Source organism: Xenopus laevis, chromosome 5S, assembly GCF_017654675.1.
Source record: "Xenopus laevis strain J_2021 chromosome 5S, Xenopus_laevis_v10.1, whole genome shotgun sequence".
Taxonomy (NCBI): Eukaryota; Metazoa; Chordata; class Amphibia; order Anura; family Pipidae; genus Xenopus; species Xenopus laevis.
Genome location: NC_054380.1, coordinates 65,089,118 through 65,114,814, shown reverse-complemented (window position 1 = coordinate 65,114,814; position 25,697 = coordinate 65,089,118). Strand labels below are relative to the sequence as shown.

Genomic DNA, 25,697 nt, shown 5'->3' with positions numbered 1-25,697 from the left:
CAGGCACTGGAGACAACATTTAAAATGCAAATATCAACTGAGTGAAAAGATGGCACTTTTATTAGATTATTACATACCTTCTCCCTAACAGCTCTGGGACTGAGCAACACTCGCTCCCTTCCCAAGAACACATGGCGTTAAACGCAGGCAGACACACGGTACCTGAGGCTGATGAGAGAAGAGGATGCGTCGCAGACAGAGTACAACCTACTAGCAGCACATCATACCCCCCTCCCTGTGCAATGTGACGTCACCATTTTGTAGGACTTTAGGGAGACCAGGGGAAGCTTATGGGCAATGAGAGGCCAATTCTCCTCCCTTGTGTGCTGTCACTTGTTTCAATCCCCGTTTTATTCCAGGGGCTGTTGCTGCCGGCGGCTCAGAGCATAAAGTCACGGGGTGTAATGAACTTGTGAGCACCTGGTTTTCCTTTAATTCTGTCACTTGCCTCTCGTGCTCCTCTACTGCCCTGACTGCCATTTATCTTAGGCAACTACCTTCTTGCCTCCTGACTTGCACTGGGGAGGCTCCATCGCTAAGAAGTCACACAAATTGTTTTTCCATTTTTGTTGGAGATTTTTATTTTCTTCTTGTGCGGCGACTGTCCCAAGGGAATCGGCTCTATTTGATTTGATATTGAGAGCGATCATCGATCGATCCGTGAGCAGCAGGAAGATGCTGTGATTTATCCCTCGCTCTGGACTTGCACCTGTTTCATAGGAGTCTTTATTGGCCAACATCTGAGGGACTTTGGGTCACTTTCTGCGGACAAAGATGAGCAAACCGACCGGATCAACAAGTGGGTGCAAGTTTCCTTCCAATGTGACTTCTCCATAGTTACTTTCTAATTATTCTCCCGAATCACCAGATTTCTCACTCCTAGTGTATTTCAAACGAAATGTATATTTTCTTAGTGCCGGTTTACTACTTGTATGTACCGATTACAACTCTAGGACTAAATATGATACTTTTGTTTTCAGAAAATTGAAATTATTTTTTATGGTCAGATCATTAAGAAAAGTAACAGATCAAAGCTTAATTCGTTTGTTACCGATTATCCTTACAATCACGGACAGTGTTGAATAGTAAGCGCTGATAATTGTATTCGTTTTCATTTTCCCTTTTGGAAATCTAATGAACTGAAATAAGTATCACTGAAATGAGCCCCAAACCCCCTAATAACCTGCTTTGAAAAGTTTCCTACAGAACATATGTTGCAGGTAAAACGCCCTAAAACTTCCTGCGAGAAAATAGAAACTTTGATATTGAAATAAATCAGCCGGGATCACAGAATCATCTGGGAACAAATCGGATTTAAATGGAGCCTGCCGCACACGGCTTCTCTAATTATTTCTAATAATCCTGCAAACGAACCAGGAAAAGAAAAACACCAGTTTAAAAGTCACATGTTTTCCCGAAACCAGCCACTTTAGCACTAGAACAATTCTCAGTGTGGCTGATTGTTGATTGCTAACGTTTCTGCTAATCCTGGGCACAGTTAGGGTGGACATGGAGCGGGGAACACACACATTTCTAGGTCTTCTGCTAATAATCAGCCGAATTTCAATACAACCAATATTGGCCAGTGTCAATTCTTACCAATCAAAACGTTAGAAATAATACTGAGTGTTCTAAACTAATTTTCAATGAATTCATGAAACTAAAACTGTTAAAATATTATGTAATGCAAAACTTAAACCTGTTCCCAGCACAGAGATTTATCATCATTCCCTATTTACCCATCATCTATGTATCTTTTATCTATCTATCTATCTATCTATCATCTATCTATCTATCTATCTATCTATCTATCTATCTATCTATCTATCTATCTATCTATCTATCTATATCTCTCTATCATTTATCTATCTGTCTATCACATATTTATCTATCTATGGACTCTAAAGTGAAACATTCATGCATTTACAGATCAATGACACAGTTTGATTTCTAAATTCTGGGATTTTCACCCTGTTATTTTACATTTCGCACAAATGCAGATATAGGGAAACCAGTGTTTGCCCTAAATAGAAGGTTAGCAGCTGGATATGAATGCAGGTTACCAAAAATGAGCAATTGGTGCATCAAAGTGTTATTTAAAACCGTACTGAGCCATAACCTAATAATAGTACAAAACTTCAAATTCCTAAAATTTATATATTAAAAAGTGATATTTTGACACAACAAAAAAAATTTCAGTTTCACTGTTCTATATTGTACTTTTTACATGAATATATGGTGTTCACTGGGGGCAGTTGTGTGTTTGTTGGCACAGCAAACTTGTTTCTTTACTCCATCAAAAGTATAAAAATACATTTGTGCTTACTAGAATGGTTAGTAAAAGGCAACCTATCTCCCTACATATGTTGTTGTTCAATCGCAGCAACTCTTAGGATAATGTAGGTAAATGTGTAAACTGTATTATACAATATTACTGTAGATACAGGATCAACTTAGATGTGTAGGCATTGAACTTATACATTGATCACTATATAATGTAACTAGGAATATATAGGCACAATGCAGTCTACAGAGGGAGCCTTAAAACAGAGAGTAATATATTATGTAACTAAGTATATAGAGGAACCCTAAAGGATGTGAAGAGTGCTTTTGAATACTTTCTGCTGTAACTAGAAATAAATAGGCACTATGGAGGATATTCATAGCACAGTGAGAACCATGTGATAGAATATCCCTTGGTACATTTGAATCCACCGGTGGATATGGCACTGTAAATTCATAATGAGTATTGTATAACAGCCCTGGGAATTTCTAGGCCAGTGTTTTACACACAACCTTACTTGTGAGGCTTCTTACAAATATAGTGAGATCCATGTGAAGTATTGGTTCCCCACGCATGAAGGCATTTAATGCCTATAAATAGTAATTTGTGTTCTTTATTGTGCTTTTCAGAGCGAGGTTTGAAACAGGTGACGCTTGAGTTAACTATAAGTATGTAGGAGATTTTGGTGAGAAGTGGTTTCAGAACAGCTAATCCAGGTCACTGGGTGTTTAGTCTACATAGTGAGTAATATGTAAGGACTGTAAGTATATTGTATATCTGGGGATATCTGTGCCTTTTGCAGGATCGCAGTGTCTCCTTGCACAGTGGTTCATATATAATATAACTGAGATTGTTTAATCCTACTGGTAGATATGAATAGAGTGTTTAGCAGTGTGTATAATGTTCCTGGTGTTGGTACATTGGGAGGACATGGAGAGTGCATTGGACAAGTGAGTGTGGTATCATGTTCCTGGCAATAATAGTACTTGCCAGAAAATATTGAAACTATGTATGTGGTATAATGTAGCTGGGGAGGGATATCTGTACACACTGAAATATAGAGAGAGAGATATTTTGCTTTGTGAGTATTTTATATGTCTCTGGAAAGCTCTAGGCACACTGGGTACCTGGAGTGTCTTGGAACAGACTGTATTTATTTTTTGCACGTTAAGTATTATATAACATCAGCATTAAGTTCTAAAAGAACTGAGTGTTTATATGTTTATAAAAAAATATATAACTTGGAGAAGTTAAGCTATTTATAATGTTCCTGCGAATATTTGATCATGCTAGAGAATATAGCAGGGGCCTTTGCACAGTGAGCATTGTATAACACTGATGGAGAACCTGTGCAGTGACTGGGATTGGGGCTGTTTATACACAGTGAGGCTGCCCTGAGAGTATAGTTATGCAAACTGATCTCTGCCTGGGTGGTAGGGTTACTCCTGCAGATCATACGCACTCTTCTTTCAGCAGCCCCTGATGATAATTACAGTAATCTAAGCTGCCATATATCTTTAAGCAATTATAACACACAAAAAGTCCCTGGGCACCCTGCTGTGGGATGTTAAAAACGGTTTCCCAGTTCAATAAAAATCTGTTTGTGTCTCGCTGTACTGTCAAATCCAGGCTGCCCTAAGGAAGAGGCTTCTGCTCAATCACTGGTCTCTTCCAAACCCTCATTAGCCTCCATCCCAGTGATCTTCTGTCAGGTTGTATTGCTTTCAGATTCTGGTTATGTCTGTCCCACTCCAATATTTGCCAGGTTCTCTAGCATGGGGTATATCACTCAGTTCTGTCCACCAAATGCCAGTTCAGGGATACACTTCTCTGTTGCATACAGCCTGGTCTGGGTATGTGTGTGCACATGTCCCATGTAAAGCCTTCTATCTATCTATCTATCTATCTATCTATCTATCTATCTATCTATCATTTATCTATCTTTCCAGAATACCTTTATAGCATCTGTTCATTATGTTCATTATCTATGACATCAGATCTCTACTTTCTTTTCTTTCTTGTTGCTGTAAAAGAGAGACACTGAACGCAGCCCGATGTAAACAAAACTACAATTTATATTCTCAGATTATTGAAGCTACCTAATACACCTTGATATAGTGCAAATAGAATTACCTCACCAGTAGCGGGATCCAAAATCTCTAGTATAGTAATTACAAAATATTAATGTTTTAACTAATAAATAATCATGTTTACAAATTATATATATTTCTCATTATGAAACAGGCCATTGACCTGTGTGTGTAAGGCATCACATTGCAAGCTGGCAGTCTATTTCCAAGGAGCAGTACAAGTCAGAGGTTGCAGTGTGTATGTAAGGCATTACATTGTTAGCGGTCTGCCCCATTGCTCATGGCTCTGCAGTAGCTGTAAGAGTGCATTGCTAGGCTGTATCAGGAAGGTGGAGTTAGTATCAGAAGACGAAGCTAAGCCTGCAGGAGGGGGGGGTGTGCTCCCTGTAGGCATTGTGTGACAGCAGAATTCCCATGCTACTCTTTTTGACGGGTCACTGGTGAATCAATAGGAAGGTGCCAAAGGGACCTTGTAATTACACATTTAGTGGAACAAAACAAGTACATATCTGCTTTAAAAGCTCCCCACACAAACCTACCTGAAAAGTGCCCCAACCTGCACCGAAAGCTGCTTAGAGTACACTTAAACTGCTGTTTGAAATTATAAGAAAGTTTTCTATCAAATAAATTCACCCCCCATTCCATACCCCACCCAAGCTTAATCCCCCTTTCCCCTAGCCCTGCTCTACACAGCAGCTGTCCAGCCTAATTTACTAGGAGATGTGGCAGCTTGTGCTTGTTGGAGGCAGTCAAACAGGTCTCAATGAGAAAATCATTAAGTTAACACTCTATCTAATGCATTGTTTTAGAGTCCCTGCTGAATATGAATGTCCCATCCTAACCCCACATCTCCCTGGGAAGATGCCTTGTTATTACCCTGCCCTCTCCCTAATAGCCTTCTTAACCAAATACAAAAACTCATCAAAAAGTGCAGCACTCCCCTGCCGGGCAGCTCCCACACTTTATACCAGTCATTCTCTTCTTACTTATAATGTTTGAGGTTTACTGCTTTAAATTCCACTTACTAGGACTTTAACACTGGGCATATTTGCCTTGGTGCAGTAACACACAGTAACCAATCAGAGATTTGCTTTCAGAATTCTACCTGTGTCAGACTGATCATAGAAAAACCAGCAGATGAGCCCACTGACCAATCCACTGACTGCAAAGGGCAAAACTAGGGGGCATACAGTACACATGTATTACTGGCCAATGGGAATTAGGATTACAAACTGAGACTCCAGGGCATGACTAATCTTTAAAGTGTCAAGCAACTGGCTGTCAGTCAAAAAAGAGAAGTGCAGACTACTGTATTTTGCTGGGGTTTCTCTGCTGCTTGTCTCCCAGTGTATCATAAAAGGTGGCCATACACAGACAGGCAGATTTAATATGCTGATTCGGGCCCTTTAGACTGATTCAGACTGATTCAGCAGTATACCTGTCCATGTTCGGGGATCTCTGACAGGCCCACCTGATATCTGGTCAAAAACCGGGCAGATCATATGATTTGATGACGGGAACTGCACCGGGAACTTTGCCCTAGTGCTTGTCACTCTACCAATGAATTTATTTAAAGCTGTTTGACACTGGAGCTATTGCTTAGTTGTGGTCTCTAAACGCAAAGGTATTAAAATACCCATATCACATGTAAATAGTAGAGCAAGAATTGCTAGGGTCACATGGAAATAATACAGTATAATGTACGTGTATAGCAGAAGCAGAGGAAAAAGCAGGTTATTTATAAATAATAGTAGGGCATGTATTTGCCTTATTAAACAGGGTAATTGTTTTGCCATATACAATAAATCTAAATGTAAACACCTTGGCATCTAAATACTAGGGAAAGGAACCGTTTGCTTTGTGTGCCTGGGACTTCCATGAGTAGCACGGGCCCTGAAGGTCATCAGTAGTATAAGCACTGTTAGAGGCCAAGAAACACCTTGGCCACTCACCTCCACTCCTTGTTGTTTCTGCACCCAGAGCCACTGAAGTGGCCATCGATAGTGACAATTCGCCAGCAATCTCATCCGCAGGGACATCGCCAATTCACTAGCAACCAAGACCGTTCGTGCGCACTCTATCGCCAGACAACTTTTTACTTTGATTACCTCTTTCGCCAGAGTTTACTTCACCACCTCAGACCAGGCAAACTGATAAAACAAAGCTACATCTTCCTCAATCTTATGTTACATCATATCCTGTCTGCAGGAAATGCAGTAAAGTTGTAAAAACTGGGGACTTGTCCTTTTTAAGTGGGATTGCCTGACTGTGAAAGTCCCCAGACATTTGAGGGGCATGGAACATTAGTTTTAAGATGGGCTCATGTGTAGGGCATTAGAGGATCCCTATTGATTTTATTCAGGTTCCTTGGACATCTGTAAAAAAAAAGTGGCCACTTCAAGCATTTACACCAACATTTCTAAGACATGTATATGACTTTAATGTACCCGCCCTATTCAAAATTGACCTAAGCCTAAAAGGACTAACGAAGTTTCGCTAGGCAGAAGCGATCACTTGCGTCATTTTGCTTTGAAACACTCTGCCCAGGTGCAAACACATAAAGCAGATTTTAGCACCAAAATGCATACTTTCACATGTTCACATAAGTGGACAGGTGTTTCTTGGATTGCATTTTTCTGCAGACTGAGAAACAGCCCGGTGTGACCGTTACATATAACCTGGTATCCAGTTGCTCTGAAAATTTAGTCAGTCTGGCTGATTACAATGTTTGTTCTGCATTCTAATATTTCTCGAGTTCCACTGTGCTGTTCTTGTATACTAACTAAAGGTCACCAGACAATTGTCATTGTTGTTAGCAGTGGCTGGAGTTTAATGAGCCCCACAGCAAAATCACTCTAGGGCCCCTTTGAGATAAGACATTTTTAATAAACATTTACTGTATTGCTGCTTATCAGAATCTCCTGGGTCTCTATACATTCCAGGCCCTCCCAGCAGTTGCAGAATCTGTTAATTGATGCATTTAAGATTTAAGGTATTTATACATATTTCATTCTGTTTCAGCTTTAGCTATGTTTGAAATCTTGTTTTCATTCATTGATAAGGAACAGATATCCCGTGTTGTAAAACTGTATAACAACAGTAGGCCAGAAGCAGCCCCCTATTCTGCAGAACAGTTTTACCAAAAAAGTAGAAGGAAGAATATTAACTGAATTGTGGATACTCTGAATTCTTTCAATTACAACCCTTACATATAGGAACAGAAATCTTTCAGGGAATATTAAAAACAATATAAGAAATCTTTAAGACTATACTGTAAGATGAGTACCACTAGGATCTGTCATTTCAAATTGCCAGTATCAGAAATCCTGAAGTCACGCGCTGAGCGCATATTGTGGATTTCAGTGTTTATAGTTACACAGTTTAATAACTGTTTATAAAAGCTCCAGATGCCATTCAAGTGCAACTTTTACTATGTTCAAATAAACAGGATAAGGTGTACCTTAAGGGTTACCAGATTATTTGACTATTATTTTAAAGGGCCCCTTCACACTATGGGGCAAATTCACTAAGCGCCGAACGCTAGCGTTACTTCGCTAGCATTTGGCATTTTCATTACTGCGCAAATTCACTAACGAACGCTGGCGTAGATTCGCTAGTGTTACTTCGCACCCTTACGCCAGGCGAATTATCGCTACGGACGTAACTACGCAAATTCACTAACGCGCGCAGTGTACTGAACGCTACCTTTTACGCTAGACTTCCTTCGCCACCTCAGACCTGGCGAAGCGCAATAGAGTAGCTAGGGATTGCTTCAAAAAAAGTCAAAAATTTTTCTAAGTCCCAAAAAACGCTGGCGTGTTTTCTACATTATGGGTGATAGGCTGAAAAAGATCGCAAATTTTTTTGGGGCTCCCCTCCTTCCCCCCTACATTTCCTGACTCATGGCAACGTACCTATACAGTGGGCACATGTGTAGGGCAAAATAAAATTTTTATTTGATGTTTTGAAGGTTTTCTAGGCATTTGTAGTGCTGATACGTATTCCTCCATTGAAATTTGAATTTGGCGCCGTATGCAAATTAACCATCGCTAGCGTAACTTCGCTTCACTTAGCGAATCAATGCTAGAGCAACTTCGCAACTTTACGCTTCCCCTGAGCGCAACTTTGGATTTAAGTGAATTTGCGAAGCGCTGGCAAAACTACGCCTGGCGAAGTGTGGCGAAGTGCGGCGAAGTTACGCCTGGCGCAACTACGAATCTTAGTGAATTTACCCCTATATATTTTTTTCCTTTGCATAATGAAATAATAATTCTAAGCAATTTTTAGTATCTCTTCTAATTCTAAGAAAATGTTAATATACATTCATTAAAACTGTTATGAAATGGTTTTAAGGAAATTCAGAAATGTATTTGCTATTAAAGGGCACCTAATATAGGAAAAATTGCTTGTGGTCTAATAGAGCATGCACTCTGGCAGGAAGAAAAAAAATAATAATTTGGCCAAAAAATTGCTTGTAGCAACAATATTCTGCCCACACTGGGAGAAAGTTCCCAGTGCAGACTGACATTCATTCATTCATGCACATAGTTAATGTTTCCCAGTTTCCCAACTCCAAAGGAAATTTTTAATTAAGGATGAATACATGATTAATGAAAGTATAAAGAAAATAGAACTATACTAAATTTAAATAAAAGAAACAAGTTTCAGTATTTTAGTCCTCAAAGGCCAATCTTTAAGAAATAATATGTAAATTTAAAAAAAAATATCCTTGACGACTAGGAGGCAATATTTATTTCTGCCACATGGGTTGGTGTCCCACATTGATCCATAAACAGCTCTGGTTAACCCCATTCGCATGTAATACATGCAAAAGTACCCATTAAATGCAATTTTCTGCAAATGATTATGAATTATATGTGGATATAACCAGATGTATCACTATAGCTGTGATCAGTGATAATAGGAACACTGCTCGCCTCAGCAATCCTATTAATATCATACCATTTTGCCACCCCTAAAATTTGGGAATAAACATTTTTTAATAAACGTATTGAAAATCCGAAAAAATCGAGCGGAAAACACGAATCTTTAGATTTTTCTGACTTTTTTCCTAAATCCCCCGATTTTTTTTGTGTATTTGCCCGAAAACATTGATTTATTTTTGGATTTTCTGGCAAACCATGATATCTTCAAATTGGGATCTCCCATTGAGTTATAAAGGACCTCAACAGGTCTGAGATGACTGATTTTCAGATTCTGGCTTTTTGCAGCATTGGGTTATAATAAGTAAAAAAATTTAATAATAATGCAGTATCTGAGCCAAATGTCTGTATATGCTTGCTTTATTTTGAAATCCCAAGTAATATTCTTAGAAGTAGATGCTGTTAAATGGCTTATGGCTGTTATACATACATATGTGTTAAACGCTGCAATTCAAGCCATACTACATATAGCTTGTTTACTAATGCTAGAGCAGGCATCTCCAAAGTGCGGCCTGGGGGCCAATTGCGGCCCCTTTTCAAATTTACACTGGCCCTCAGCCTCCATCATGAAATTAATAATAACGAGGCCCCCCAGCACATCAGGAATCCCATAGCAGTAATATTTGGGCACATTAGTGAAATGTTCTGCCACTTGGTCTATACTGCTGTCTGTGTGTTGTTTTCGCATACTTCTTTAGGTGTCAATAGACGTACTGACGTGCCAGTACAGTAAACTAAAGAAGTATGGCGTCACTACGTTCCAGTACGTGTCTATTGCTAACACCTTCAGCACACAGGCGGCAGTATAGACCAAGTGGCAGATCATTTCACTAATGTGCCTTAATATTACTGCTACGGCTACTCGATTCCTGTAATTTAATATTAATGGTTCAAAGAATGTCAGGCTGAATGGTCGGCTCCCACACATTTTCACCTCACCAAATCTGGCCCTCTGGTAAATTGACACAATTTCTGCTGAGAATTCTGTGGTGTTTATACAAAGAGACTGAGATACACCTGACCTCCAGAGGGCACTCTTTTCAAGCTAAGCTCATTTATTATCTGCAAATAATTAAAGGATAAGTAAACATTTAAAAATAAGTGAATGTAAAATTGAGGAGGGTGCTATTCGAAGCACTTTTGCAACGTACATTCTTTATTTTTTTTTAAAATTCTGAGGTATTAAAGAATACATGCACTGCTAATATGAATGAATTTTGTTACAACAACGCCACCTGCTGGTCAGTTTATGGTCAGTCTGACCACCAAGTAGTCAAGGAAATTGTCAGGAGAAAGAAAGAGACTGCTCTGATGTTCTTCTGTTTAGGAATAAAAGAGACCTTTCTCAAACTTTTCCTAAACAGAAGAACATCAGAGCAGCCTCTTTCTTTCTCCTGACTTCTTCCTTGACTACTTGGTGGTCAGACTGGTGGGAAACTATCAGGTTTCAGGTGGCCTGTTGTAACAAAATTCATTCATATTAACAGACATATATCCCTTAATATCCTGTAATGACAGAAAAATAAATAATGAATGTACATTTCAAAACGTACTTAAAATAGCCCCCTCATCAGTTTTACATTCACTTCTTTTAAAGGCTTACTTGTCCTTTAATTTGAACTTTCACGTGGAAAGTGTAAAATATTATGTTAGAAACAATAAATTAAATTGAGACGAGTTCTGTTGCTGTTACATTACTCCTAGGGGGTTATTTATCAAGGTCCTAATATTCGAACCTCGAATAATTCGTAGTTTTCAGAGCAAAAAAAAACAAAACATTTTTTCGAGATTGTCTAAAGACTCAGAATCTGAAACCACGGCATCTAAAAGCACTTGAGGTCCTGTATAAGTCAATGGGGAAGGTCCCAATGTCTGTACCGATAGCCGATGATTTCGGTTCGGCACAAAAAACTCATCGTTTTTGTGGAAAATTCTGAACAATTGTAAGTTTTCGGGGAAAGCTCCGAAGTTTGCCTGACCCTATTTTTTCGGGCTTTCTTCTTCATAAATAAGGTCCATTCTGGAATTCGGAGTTGCTTGAAGTTTGATATTAGAAATACTGAGATAAATTCAGACCTTGACAAATAACCCCCTTAGTGTGATAAATTACCCCTTTTTGGGCAAGGTATATGCACAACTCTGCAATGCCTTCTGTAAGTTACTGTATTTCCCATTTGATTGGGAAATACACTACTTTATGCAGACAATGGCACGAGGGGAAGGCAGTTATAACTGCTGTGTTTCTCGCTGAGAGGAACACTGTGACACTAATTCTAAATGTAACATGGGCTTTATACTATTGCTCTGGTCACTGACAGAGGTGACTAGTAGACAATTGCACAATTTTGTTGCTTTCTAATGCCATTTAAATGTGGACACAGTTGTTCTGTGTGGTTGTCATTCATTAATTCAGATATAAAGTTTAGTGTTCAAAAGTTTAGTGATAAAAAGTTTAGTGTTTTTTTTCTGCTTTAGAGATCTGTTCTTATTATCTTACAAATGATAGTCTGATTACCATAAAGCAAGCGTTAACTGTCATGTTTATGGAAGTGGGGATGAGGGCTGCATGTTCCCTAACCAAAACAAAATAGACTTGCTTCATCACTACCTGATAGCCAAGATCATATTGTGTCTGTTTATGACATTTTCTGCTAAAGTCATAGACAATTTATCTAGGGCCCAGTTTGCCTGTAGGTTAATGACCTCAGTAAAACAGGGCTGCCCTGCATAAGGCCCATATGGGTCCTCTGTCTTTTTAAATGACTTGTTTGCTTCATAGGCAGCCCATCTGACTCTTTTTTTTGTTATAATGCCTAAGGCATAATCATTAGTCTGAAATCTGTATCCCAGTATCAAGTATTTAAAGACAACTAACATACCTATTTCCTTTTGTTACCCATAACAACTTTACATAGCTAAGACAGGATACCATATCTATTAAGTATTAACATTTTGGACTTTTCTGAATTGAATTTAGTAGTATACAAATATAAGAAACATACTGATTTAGGGGCAAGTTTGTATTTTAACCAGTCACTGTGAAACACCCCATTTTGCCAATGCTTTGTCACATTTTGTTGCATTAAAATTCATGGATTTGTGTGTGTATCAGAAAAAAACTATCCTTTTGTGGCTCACTTGTCCTATTTTCTGCTTGTAGGTCGGATCCTGGACATACCATGCAAAGTATGCGGAGATCGCAGCTCAGGTAAACACTATGGAGTGTACGCCTGTGATGGATGTTCAGGGTTTTTCAAAAGAAGCATCAGACGGAACAGAAGCTATGTCTGCAAATCTGGAAATCAGGTCAGTATTTCCCCAACATATGTTTTTTAGTAGTTTTTATGTCTATGCTAGTATATTGTTTTACAACATTCTGATCAAACTCAAAAATACATTATGAGTGAAATGACAACCACCCTTCCCACTTGCAAAATGACTGTTAAACTTTCCACTATGGCTCTGAATGTTTCCTTGTGTGTTGTACATAGAATCCAACACATAAAAATAAAGCAATTACAAATACAGTTGAACCCCCATTTTATGTTTTTCGGGGGACCGAAAAAAAATGGTGTAAAATCCAGGAAAATGTAAAATCAGGGGTTACTAATTATTTGGATCATATCTGTACAAATAGCAGCCAATGAGCTCTTCTGTGTGTCTATATGAACACACAATAAACCGTTAGGGTGGGTATGCTTTTATAATATTTATGTAGTTGTTCATATATACACTTGCATTGCTTTTAATTAGAACTCAGACTGGGAAAGCAACATTTAGCTTTACTAGTGCAGTGTTAGATATAAAATTGGTTCCCCAACACGGCTCTGCAAAATATATTAACATATTTCACTTGTGCTCACAGAATAATGTTCCCCAGTATACATATACAGTGCATGTGGCGTATCACATGAGAAATCTGTTCATTGTGAGGCCCCTTTCACATGGAATCTTGTATAAAAGCACAGCTCTGACAGCCTGATGGCCATCTACGGTGAGCACCACTATACCCTGACCCTCTCTTATTCACTATTCAAAGATATAATAATTGGAGCTGCACTTTCTTTCGCTCTGTTGTGTAGAAGATATTCCATTCTCAAATTTCAAGCACACTGGGTTGGTGAAATAGGCATCTAACATGATATCATTTCTGTACTGAATTCTTAACCCCTTGCAGTATAAATAGGGGTTTGACAAGTAGCAGCCTTCTCTATAAACAAATAAGGGTGGCTGCAAAATCAGTAATGCCATTTGATTTTTTGATTTGAACTAATCTTTTTAATAAAATGCTAATTAGTGCTGGGCAGTTTTCTAAATGTAGTTGTTTATAAAAGTACACATTTAAAACTGCTGGTGAGTTGTTTCCTTACTAAGAATTTTTCTCAGTCACTAATCTAATTTATCTTGACATGGATTAAAAATCCCAGTGATGTAAATAGTGAGGTTCATGTAGGAATGTGAAACACTGTGTTCTGAATATTCTTTTATAAAGATTAGTAATAGGGATTTGTTTTTCAAACTAACTTATCTTTATCAAACGTTACCCTATTTGATCGAGGACAAAAACAAACATTTGATAGAAGTAGCCTAAGACCCTGCCTGACTGTTTATGGGCTCAGTACTGCTTCAATAGACCCGTTTATATTGACCGATTTGCATTTGAAACTGTAAATTATCTGAAGACATTTAATTTAGATAACTAAGGTCATATGGTTTTGTATATGCATTTCTTTTCTTAAAGGAACAGTAACACAACAAAAAAATGAAAGTGTTTTGAAGTAATCAGAATATAATGTACTGTTGTGCTGCCCTAGTACAGCTGCTGTGTTTATTTCAGATACTTTTCTACAGTTTATATAAACAAGTTGCTGTGTAGCCATGGGGCAGCCAGTCAAAGCTGAAAAGGAGATAAAAGATAAGCTCTGTAGTATACAATGGGATTCTTCAGAACTTATCTGTTATCTACTGTGTATGCTGTACTTGAAGGCTGCCCCTATGGCTACACTGCAGCTTGTTTATATAAACTATAGATGTATTTCTGAAGCAAACACACCAGCTTTATCAATACAGGGCAAAAGTACATTATATTGCTATTCGATTAAAATACTTACATTTTTTGTGTTACTGTTCCTTTAAATAAAACTGATTTGTGTTGTGTGGCTTCAAACATTCCTTCAGCCTGGCACACAAGTGGTCTATTTACAAACATTCCAACAGGTTTTTTATCAATTTTAATAAAAGGTGGGAATAAAAAGTGAGAATAGTTTACGAAAAGTAAGTTTTAGGATAATATAAATTTTTTTTTTTTTACATTTTCAAGTGCAAATATTCCTGAAAGTTTTAGGATTTTTGTCCTAAAAATGTTAATTTGCTTTCAGGCAGCATAATCACATTGCCTTGTAAATAGATATGTGGCATAAAAATCAGCTGTGCTGACGTTCTTTTTATCAGGGTGCCAGGATTCTACTTTCAATAGAAATTAAAGGGTTAACTACTAGAGTCATTACCTGGTTCTTAACATTTGTGATAAATCGAGTGTGAGAGAGTGAGAGTGTAGATATTACAAATACAAAAGCACATTATCCATGGCCAATATTGCTTAAGAACTGAAAAGATGATAGGGGTATTTCACATCTGAGCCTGCAATAAAGCATATTACATTTGCATCAGTTCGGAGTAGGATTAACATGAATTTTTGGTTACAGGGGGGTTGTCCAGTTGACAAGACTCACAGGAATCAGTGCCGAGCGTGTCGTCTGAAGAAATGTCTGGAAGTCAACATGAATAAAGATGGTAATTTTCTCTACTGGCTCCTCTTCATAAGAAGTGATCCTTTCACTTATGTACACAATCATCTATTGTCATTCATACTAGAAAAAAAGGTTATTATAATATTTTCTTAGCAATCAGAAAGAAACAGTCACTGTGTATTTTTTTTTTTTTAGATAAGCAAAATCAAAAGTATTATGCCTAAGAACAGAAGCTTATGTTATGAGATTGACTTGCTTGGCATAAAATAATGATTCATGTAGTTATTTAGAAAAGGAAAATCATAAGGAAGGGATGATCTCTCAAGGACACAGTATGAGGGAAGATTTCTATGATTTTAACATTTTAATGAAATGAAGACAGCCCTCTACATCAATTTAACAAATGAGATGGAATAGCTCTGAGATGATTGCTGGGTTGATTTCAGCTGTTCAACATGAAAGAGGACCAAGAACATCCACCATAAGGAAGCAAGTGGCACTATACTTTAGAGGACACAAAGAAGTGAATGGAAGCACACAACACTTTTCATCAACAGCACTGCCGACCCCAACCTTCTTCACCACTGTTAGGCAATTGGAAGCACACAATCTGGAGCTGGCAGCTATCTCCACTGTCCCAGAAAGACAAACCTTAGTAGGACTGGCACAGCCAACCCCAAAGGTAAGTGAGACCTACTAAGTCATTTCACTTAGTGAAATCTCAATCTTCTGTCCTGCCGTAAGCTCTCAGACTTTTAAGATATTGCCACATTCCATGGCTGGAATACACTTATTCTGCAACATCATGAAATCATATTTATAATGTTAAGATTAAACTTTCATTACATGTTTACACACATATAGCTGGCATTATCTGGGGTTCCTTTTCATATGTGTATTTAAATATTCGTAGTTCTATGATACTCTATTAAATTCCTTAGTTTAACTTAATGTTTTAGTCTTTATCACAGAGACCTTACTTGTTAGTTAGTCTTTTCATAAAACTTTTAAGTGTGCACAACCGAAATTAATCGGTATTACAAAGAGTTGCTCCGGCATCTCTCTAGAAATGATATTCAATCCTAATAAAATAGAATGGGAATGGGAACCTGATATCCAGAGAACTCCCAAAATTAAAGAGAAACCATCTCCCATATTTTAAGCATTTTAAGAATTTTTTTTAGAAATTATATACTTTCTCTCTGTAATAATAATTCAATACCATGTGATTGATGGTAACTAAGCTGCATATATCCATTTTACTGGCAAAACAACCTTTATGGGTTTACATGATTTTTAGGCAGACTTAAGGTATGGTGATACAATATAAAGAAAAACCTCTTATCCAGAATGCCTCAGGCGAATAGAACCCATACCTAGGTGTATATCTTAAAGTGGACCTGTCACCCAGACATAAAAATATGTATTATAAGTCCTTTTCAAATTAAACATGAAATCCAAATTATTTGTTTTATTAAAGCATTCATAGCTGTTGTAAACTAATTTAAGAATGTCAGCTGTCAATAAACGAGCAGGCAATTACTTTCACTTTTCATTCATCACTTACTAGATGGTATTGTTCTCCACACATTCCCCGATTTCTTCACCATTTAATTGTGTAGCCCGGCATGGGGATGGACAATAGGTCCCCCAATCTGATGCATAAACAAGATTCTGAGATGATACAAGGCTTGCCTTAATAACACTGTCCACAAAATGGCTCCTGCCTGCTTGCTATCATAATGAGTTCCTAGACCAAAAGAAACAAATTTCAAATAATTTTTACAGTGTAATTAAAGTTCATTTTGCTTGACTAACGTGATAAAATAGGATTTGGAATAATTTTTTGGGTCCCCTTTAAAGTTTATTGCTGTTTATTGCCGATTTTTAAATGTTATTACATTTACACAAAGAAATGGCTGGCTAGAAATTGTATGTGTTGTTTAATACAGGAGCATACTTGCCTACTTTTTAAATGTAATTTGATTTTTTGTACAGGTACTTTAAATGTAAGTTACACTGTATATATGTAAAGCAGAATAACATATATTTGCTCTGCCTTTTAGTACCCTCATGAAGTGAATGGAGCCCCTCTGTATCTGTATGAGTTCGCCACTGAGTCAGTCTGTGAATCAGCTGCACGACTTCTATTTATGAGCATTAAGTGGGCAAAGAGTGTACCTGCATTCTCTACACTGTCACTACAAGACCAGGTAAATTAAAGCCCTGCAGATGTAATATATGTGACTCAGAAGTGGGTGAACTCAAGATATAACTAGAAATGGACTGTATTTCAGTCAAGTAAATTTGCAGTTTACTTCAAAGAGTAATATTTAAATACAGGTCTGGGAACTCCTATTGACATTTTATTTAAAGTTGATATTATTTTGTGGACTTTTATTTTTTTAAATAATAGGAATATCAAAAGATCTTGCTAAATCCAGGTACTTGATTCTCTAATCCCAGACAGAGACATATTCACTAGCTAAGGAAATAAACTTTCTAAAATATAGTGGTTTCCCCAAAGATTAGTAGGGCTATCTTAATTACAGCTCCCTTAAATGTAAAAGTTTTTAAAAAATTATAACAGATCAAAATGTTGCCGTACAAAGCTATAGGGAGTTACCTTCTTATTGGAAATCTCTGTTTTGGAAAACCGATTACCCTCTGTATTACATATAAAAATGAAGATACACAAGAATATTGTTAAAAGAATGCACAGGGCATAGGAGCAAGAACCACTAAAATGTTTCTTCTATCCTCTTGCCTCCTATTCTTTTTCTGTAAACTAGGTAGAAGTTTTTTATATTTTTAAACCCAATTAAGTAGAATGAAGTTTGCTTAATCTAAATAGCACAATATGTAATTAATCAAAATGTTGCAGTAGAAAACTATACAGAGATACATGCTTACGAAAAATCTCCATTTTGGAAACCAATTACAGTCCATATTACTCATAAAAATATGAATAAAATATTACTTGTAAAACTCCATGAAATGAAAGGTGTGCAACAGCTATTCTGTAACTTACAGATGGATAAAAAATGTTCCCATCTTGTGCTGTGTAAAAGATACACAAGAAAACCGTTCAAATATTGCAAAAAGGCACAGGAGACAAGAGCCACTAAAATGATTCTCCTATTCCCCTGGCCTCTCATTCTCTATTCCATAAACTAGAAGTTTTTATATTTTAAAACCAATTAAATACAATGAAGTTTGCTTGATATAAATAGCACAATATGTTACAGACCCTTTTATTTACAAGTATCATTGACCAAACATGATTGAGATAAAATATTCAGATAGAAAGGGTTTTGAGAGCTAGCATAGCAACTGCGAGATAATGGGAATATGCATGGTTGATGTGCTTGTAAACCTATCATTCATATATTGTGTGGCAGCTGATGCTTCTAGAGGACGCGTGGAGAGAGCTGTTTGTTCTCGGAATAGCACAATGGGCGATCCCAGTTGATGCTAGCACACTACTGGCTGTATCTGGTAAGGGCTGCTCAATTTAATGACTTTGTTGTAGAAATTAACATTAAAATGCATTACTGGGAGTTAGAACAAATGGCACGAATAACAAATCCCATTCAACACAAAAGCTTATACCTGTCATTTATAAATCTATATTTAAATGCAAATAATGTTGTCTTGTTGTATTCATAACTGCTTGTATCATTATTGAAATGCAAATTGCTGTGTTTATCATTCAAAAAAGTATAAAAAAAAAAAGAGTATTTTATAATAACTTCATAAAACAAAATCTACACCAAAATCGTTTATCTCAGGCTTGATAAATGTTAATTGGTGCAGATTTGTCAGAGATGAAAACAAAGCGACTGCAAGGGGAGGAGGGGAAAAGCAGATTTATGATGAACCTGTGTTTATTTTCAGGAATGAACAATGAGAACACAGAATCTCCAAAGCTGAATAAGATCATCTCGGAGATCCAGGCTTTACAAGATGTGGTTTCTAGATTTCGACAGCTTCGGCTAGACGCAACTGAATTTGCTTGTCTCAAATGCATTGTCACTTTTAAGGCTGGTGGTAGGTAGCACAATTCCTGCTTCAGATATTATATTGAATCATAAACAGAACTTCTTACAGAGCTGTCATTAGGTTAAATGGCTTTCTGTCCGGAAACATGGTCTCCAGAAAGCTCTGCTTAATGGTACATCTCCCATTAAGTCCATTTTAAGCGTTTAATTCTATAACGTTTGAATGATTTCCTTTTTCTCTTTAGTAATAAAACTGTATCTTGTATTTGATGATAACTAGCATAAATCCATACTGGTGGCAAAATAATGTATGGTGCTCCCAATTATAAATAAAACCCGTATCTAGAAAAGCCCAACTCCCTGATATTACTATAATAAACATGGAGCATCTTCTTTGCATTAGTCACAATTATCCAGAGGTCCAAACTGCCAATCAGGGGCAGTGCCTCACAAGTTACTATGGCAGCAAAAAGTGCCTTGTAACTTTAAGAGCTGGAATTCCGATTATAAAACTAGAAATAAGGCTCTCCTAGTGCTAAGAGAGCAATTTCACTTTCTGTGCTAGAGATGCGGCCGCCCAGGACTCATTACGGCAAGGCAAACTTAAGTGCAGTGGGCAAGGGGGTGGAAGAAGAACCAAAATTCCATTTTAAAATGTAACATTTTATCTGTTTAAATTATTAGAATTGGATTTTGTCACCCCATGTAACTTCAAGAACCAAAATTCAGTTTTTTAAAATGAAATTTGGGCTCTTCTAGTATAGCGAGTACAATTGCGTTCTCTGCACTAGGTCTCTGCATGGCCAAATTTTCTACTGTTCCATTTACTCAAGTGGAGAGCCTGAATGCGTGGAACACTGGGAAGTGAAGAGAAACTATAGCTGCCAATGCACCATCAGCTTAAAGGAGAAGGAAAGTGAAAAAATAAATAGCCTTTTAAGTAAAGTCCTTGGCACATAGAACTTACAGAGTGTTCACAATCTTTTCTATCTGGTCTGATGTTTAAGCACTGATGCTCTCCCAATACGGCAGCGTGTGACTTGGGTGACATCACTTTTTTCATAGGCATATCTGCTCTGCTGCCAGAGGTAGCCTTGATGCGCATTTGGCTGAAGTTACTTGTAGTGCGCATGTACTCTAGCGCACTACTCCCAATGATGATGACGCTCGTGCAAATGAGCTGCACTGCTCACTGCAGACTCGCTCCGGGGTCAACAGTTTTTTTTAGGTGCATGCGCAACTACAAGAAAGAGGTAACGACAGCCGTCGCTACATAACTAACATGGCGGCTGTCTGAATATATAAACGATGCGAACATGAACTTGTATTTTAGGACATATGCGCGTTATTAGCCTAGCGTTTCAGGAGGTTTTGTTCCTTTCCTTCTCCTTTAAATCTTCCGGCATGTCTAATTGGTGAATCAACCAATATCCTCTGAACAAAAATATTCAGGCAGTATAAATATGCACTGAAAACCTACAAAACTTTTAGCAGAATGTGAATGGCCGGTTTTAAATGGATACACTACTGCACATTAGGTTGAAAGTTTCCTATTTTCTGTCTTTTTATTTTACTAAAACAGGCTTCCAACTATTCTACGAACAGGATCATCAGCAACAATGGCTTTATGCATGGGGTGCAAAGTTAATGTTTTCAATTAGGTTCTACAATAATGAACATGTATTTTTTTCTGTTTATAGTGTCTACACATAGTGGTTCAGAATTAAGGAATTTCCGAAATGCTGCTGCTATCTCAGCCTTACAAGACGAAGCACAGCTCACACTCAACAGCTACATACACACCAGGTGATAATGATTTTTGTAATGGTTTGAATGCCAAAACTGGAACTGCCTTCAATATTTAGATATTGTGTCTTGTCGTTTTCGAGATCAAAATATGGGCTTTTTATAGTACAGCAAAAATAAGTAAATACAGATTTATTCCAAATCAGGTATACTAAGACAATCCAGTTCTTACTTAGGGGTGTCCCTTAATATATTCAATCAGTGAAACATTTTTCACACCAGACTTAAAGGGACAATTTGCAGCAACAAAGAATTTATTGTGGTTTTTAAATTATTTAGCTTTGAGTTTTCTAATTTGCAATTTCACCAGCTATCTGGTTGCTAGGGTCCAGTTTACTAGGGACGCACCTAAATCTCAGATTTAGATCAGAATTCAGCTTAATCCGAGCCCTTTTCATCAGGATGAACTGATTCCAAACCCTTAAAGCAAGATGTCTTTAGACAACACAATTAAGGTAATAGCTTATTTGTTTCCAAGTGCTTCTTCCATGTGCTAATTTGCATATGCAAATTAAGAGTTTGGATTCAGCCAAAATACTTCCAGAAAAATTTTAAATTTGGCCAAATGGATTTGGTGCATCCCTACAATTTACCAAGAGTAAACGTAACAAACCGCAAACCTCCCAACTGTCCAGTTTTCTGCGGGACAGTTTCTGTGGGCAGTCCTGGCTTTTTAATTAAAAGATACGAAAAAGCACACCGGCACACAGGATTTGAAGCTGCAGGGCAAGCCCTTGCAATTTTTTAATGCATTAAAAAATTGCAAGGGCTTGCCCTGCAGCTTCAAATCCTGTGTGCCGGTGTGCTTTTTCGTATCTATTTGAGAGGTTTGCCGATTCCTCCATCACCGGGCACCAGGTACTACAATATTGGACGGGGGTCGTGGGTGTGCGATTTCCTCTACAGCTACCTGAACTTTTTAATTAAAAGTCCTGAAGTTTCTCTTGTGCAGTTATATCATAAAAAAATTTCTGAAACGTAATTATTATAAGGCGGTTTTTGGCAGAGAGCCCAGAATACTGAGCAGCTGCAGTTCAATACATTTGCAACAATTTAATATAAGCAAATAAACAATTGTAAGCAAGTCTCTTGGGAGAGTCTAGCAGCAATTTCACCTTAATTAGCAAAACTGTTATAATATATAACACATGACCCTAAAACTCCCAGAAATGTGTTCAAACTTTCATAACCTGCCAAATTTTGTAAACTGGACACGGTAATTAGGGGATGTGGCCATAAAATAGGCGTGGTTAAAAAATCTCTCTGCGTTACACGTGGCAGATCTTTTTGTCCCTCTTTTCATTTTTAAAATGTTGGGGTATAAAAAAGCACTACGTTATGAAAATATGCTGCAGATTTTCTGCACCCAATTTTCCATGGGAATAGTTAGGTGTGGCCTTAAAAGGGATTCACTACTCACATGACCTTGATACGGCATTGGCCAAATAGTACACTTGGAGCCTTCCAACACCAGATCTGCAACGGTTTATGAACACTTATTTCACTTATATTTTAGTGTTGCTTGTCTACTAAATAGTTGTATTGCAGCACAGACAGCCACCACTAGAGGTGCCCAGAGTCGTGGATAAGGCTCCCATCATGACAAGGCCAATAAGTATAAGATTTGGGCTCAATGCTTATACTGCGGTTTTAGATGCTGCTGGAAGCCCAGCTTAGAGTACGATTTTGAGTGATTCCTAAAAGTCTACACTATGAGGCACTCAAATCACAAATTCATGTGAGTTTTTTAAAACTACCATAAATTCTAAATTCTAAATTTTTTAATAAAATTGTTTTTTTCCAACTCAGACGAATTTAAACCACCCGAAAACTCGAATCAAATTCTAATTGAATTCGATCAAACTCAATTTGTGTTTTTTTTTGCGAAAAAAACTTGAATGTCAAGAAGGCTGCAAACATCACCAAATTGATCCTTGGACCTCTCCCATTGACTTAAACACTAATTCGGCAGGTTTTAGGTGGCGAGGGCCAGAGTTTGAAAAATCTCGAAAATCGCATTTGAATTTTTAAAAAAACTTGAATAGAGTTTGGATAACTCCCTAGTCGAATTTGACAGTTTTGACCATAAAAAATGTGAAAATTGGAATTTCCAATTTGACCCTTAATAAATCTGCCCCTATATATTATAGAAAATTTAGTAGGATAAAAGGTAAGAAATGATGTTCAGGCAGGCCCAAAACAGTTTCCAGGTACAGGACAGTTAGGGTTGTTCTCCCCACACACAACCTTCCTCTGCCAGCTTTTTCTTCTGGCATCTATTTCTAGGCTGATACCTGTCCCTCCCCTTTCATGATGTCAGAGATGGCCAGGTTGGGCGTGAGTCTATAAATAGAAGTGCCGGGCAGGTTTGGGTCAGGTACAGAAAGTACAAAAGTATACTTTCATATAACCTTACTATCAAGTAAGGGTAGTCCTGATCAAATAGTGGACCACAAATAGTGGTCCACAAATCTGAAAAACACTTGTCTAGATCTCTAGACACTATAGTTGAGACAAAATATGGCTTGTTAATAAATAAGCCAGATGTAATAACAGGGTCCTTACACTAGAGCTTAGGTATCTCATTCAGGTCTGGTTATATTCATACATGAAACATGTAGTTGTTCTTCTGTGAGCCTCCCAACTAATACGTGTTTGAAAAACTTTTTCCACAGATACCCTACACAACCATGTCGCTTTGGAAAACTCCTATTGCTCCTGCCAGCATTACGCTCCATAAACCCTTCAACGATAGAAGAGGTTTTTTTCAAGAAAACAATTGGGAATGTTCCAATAACACGGCTACTTTCAGATATGTACAAATCGAGTGACATCTAACCTTGGGAGAAAATCCTGAAAATGAAAGACAATTGAAAAGGATTGTTTAAGCAGATATATGAATATTTCTTCAGAAGGTCATGTCCAGAACAAATAATATTTTGTCAAAAAGCCATCATATTGATGAACAAGCTATCCAACTACATTCTACCATGTCCAAGAACTTGACTTCAAGAGACAATCCATTTTAAAAACGGAGTTACCCACTTCTGTATGAAAAGTGCAGAGGCTAAAGTGCCATTGTACATAAGTATACTACATTTCATCAAACTGAATCATCTAAATGTCTAAAAGAAGGTCCTATCTTCTTGTTTCAACCGTTTACTGAAAGGAAGCATGCACAATAATAGAAGGCAAGATTTGCTAAGGTGGAAAATGGTTGTGTATAAACACAACAGTTTTTAAGTTCTTGGGAATGTGGCTGCTTTTATTCAGACTTGCTTGGTTCCCAACCTCTGTGTTAAAGTGACAAAGTTATAGCATTCTGTAACATAGTCGTGTATTGGCCTTGCATACACACTGGTGCCATAAAAACCTATAACATCCACTGCCACTTCTATGGGGTGACTTGTGGTTCCAGCCACTAGTTTTGTACCTCATAGGCTATGAATGTGCCACACGGTTCATTAATACTTTGCACTTGAGAGTATTTGGAAAAGTGTCATAAAAGGACTTTTCAAATGCAGAAAAAACGCCAATACCTTAGTATGCTGCAACAGGGGTGATCCCAATTTATTCCATAGTGCTACCAGACACTGCAGTTACAATCAAACTTTTCGGGTACACCTGTCCCTTAAGGTACAGGTGTTCCCGAAACGTGTTCCCGAAACGTTTGATTGTAACTGCAGTGTCTGGTAGCACTATGGAATAAATTGGGATCACCCCTGTTGCAGCATACTAAGGTATTGGCGTTTTTTTCTGCATTTGGATTAATTGCTGGCGTTTGGCTAGGCCAGTGCCATAGCCTTTCACCCCTTAAACTGAACTTTTATAAAAGGACTTTTGCATGTCTTATAAATCCTCTCATTTAAATATGCTGCAGTCTCAAGCAATACTATGCCATGATAAGTTGGAAATGTACACAATTTCTCATATTAAGTTATATAGTAGGAGGTATGCACCAAATCCACTATTTGGGATTCGGCTGAATCCCCAATCCTTGGTGAAAGATACTGAACCGAATCCGATTCCTAATTTGCATATGCAAATTAAGGGCTGGAAAGGAAAAAGTGGAAAAAAATCTTCTTTTGTGCCGAAAAGTTACACGATTTCCCTACCCGCCCCCAATTTACATATGCAAATTAGGATTCAGATTCGGTTCGGCCAGGCACAAGGATTCAGCCGAATCTGAATCCTGCTGAAAAAGGCAGGATCCTGGCCGAATCCTGGATTCATTGCATCCCTAAATTATAGTAATACCATGCGAGGAAGTACTTAACAACAACGATTAATTCTGTTCCAATTGTTTGAGAATCATTGCTTTAATTTAAGTTTTGCAAGTCAGAAATATGTAAAAAATCCTATGTTTTAGGAAGACACAAATGCCTTTCTGAAGATGGAACTCAAAAGAGAACCAAAAGTGAAGGGTGAAACATCTGCATAGGGTATGAAAACCAAAGGCAATAGTGTACAAATCACTACCATATAAAAAACAAATGGATTATTGCATAGTCCCCAGAACTAGTGGCAATTAAAAATGAATTTGTGTATTTATTCTGGACTCTATCAATTATCATAATACAGGCCAAGCATTTATCGTTAAATACCATTCAGAAAGGGACCGTTTAGTGACAGTGTAAAGACAAAGCTGCTTTGCTTTCAGAGTTTTGGTGTAATGCTAGGTTCTAGCCCCGAGAAATGAAATCAGCACTTCAAGTATCATAGGCGAGTAAATATTTTTTTCCTGTATAAAATGTCGACTAATTTGTGAAGATGAAAGTTGTACTCAATTTCTTTACAAAGAAAAATAAACTATATTGAATTTA

The 25,697-nt window shown here is 37.5% G+C and overlaps 1 protein-coding gene across 1 annotated transcript; it reads left to right on the top strand.

Annotated features, from left to right (window-relative positions):
- Positions 1-312: 312 nt before the first annotated feature.
- nr2e1.S (nuclear receptor subfamily 2 group E member 1 S homeolog) lies at positions 313-25,697 on the top strand. The gene is given in 9 exon segments (NM_001085811.1): positions 313-799; positions 12,478-12,623; positions 15,023-15,110; positions 15,514-15,749; positions 17,134-17,280; positions 18,469-18,565; positions 18,965-19,117; positions 20,769-20,874; positions 23,550-25,697. Coding segments are annotated over 9 exon segments (1,161 nt in total). The 5' UTR covers positions 313-774; the 3' UTR covers positions 23,713-25,697.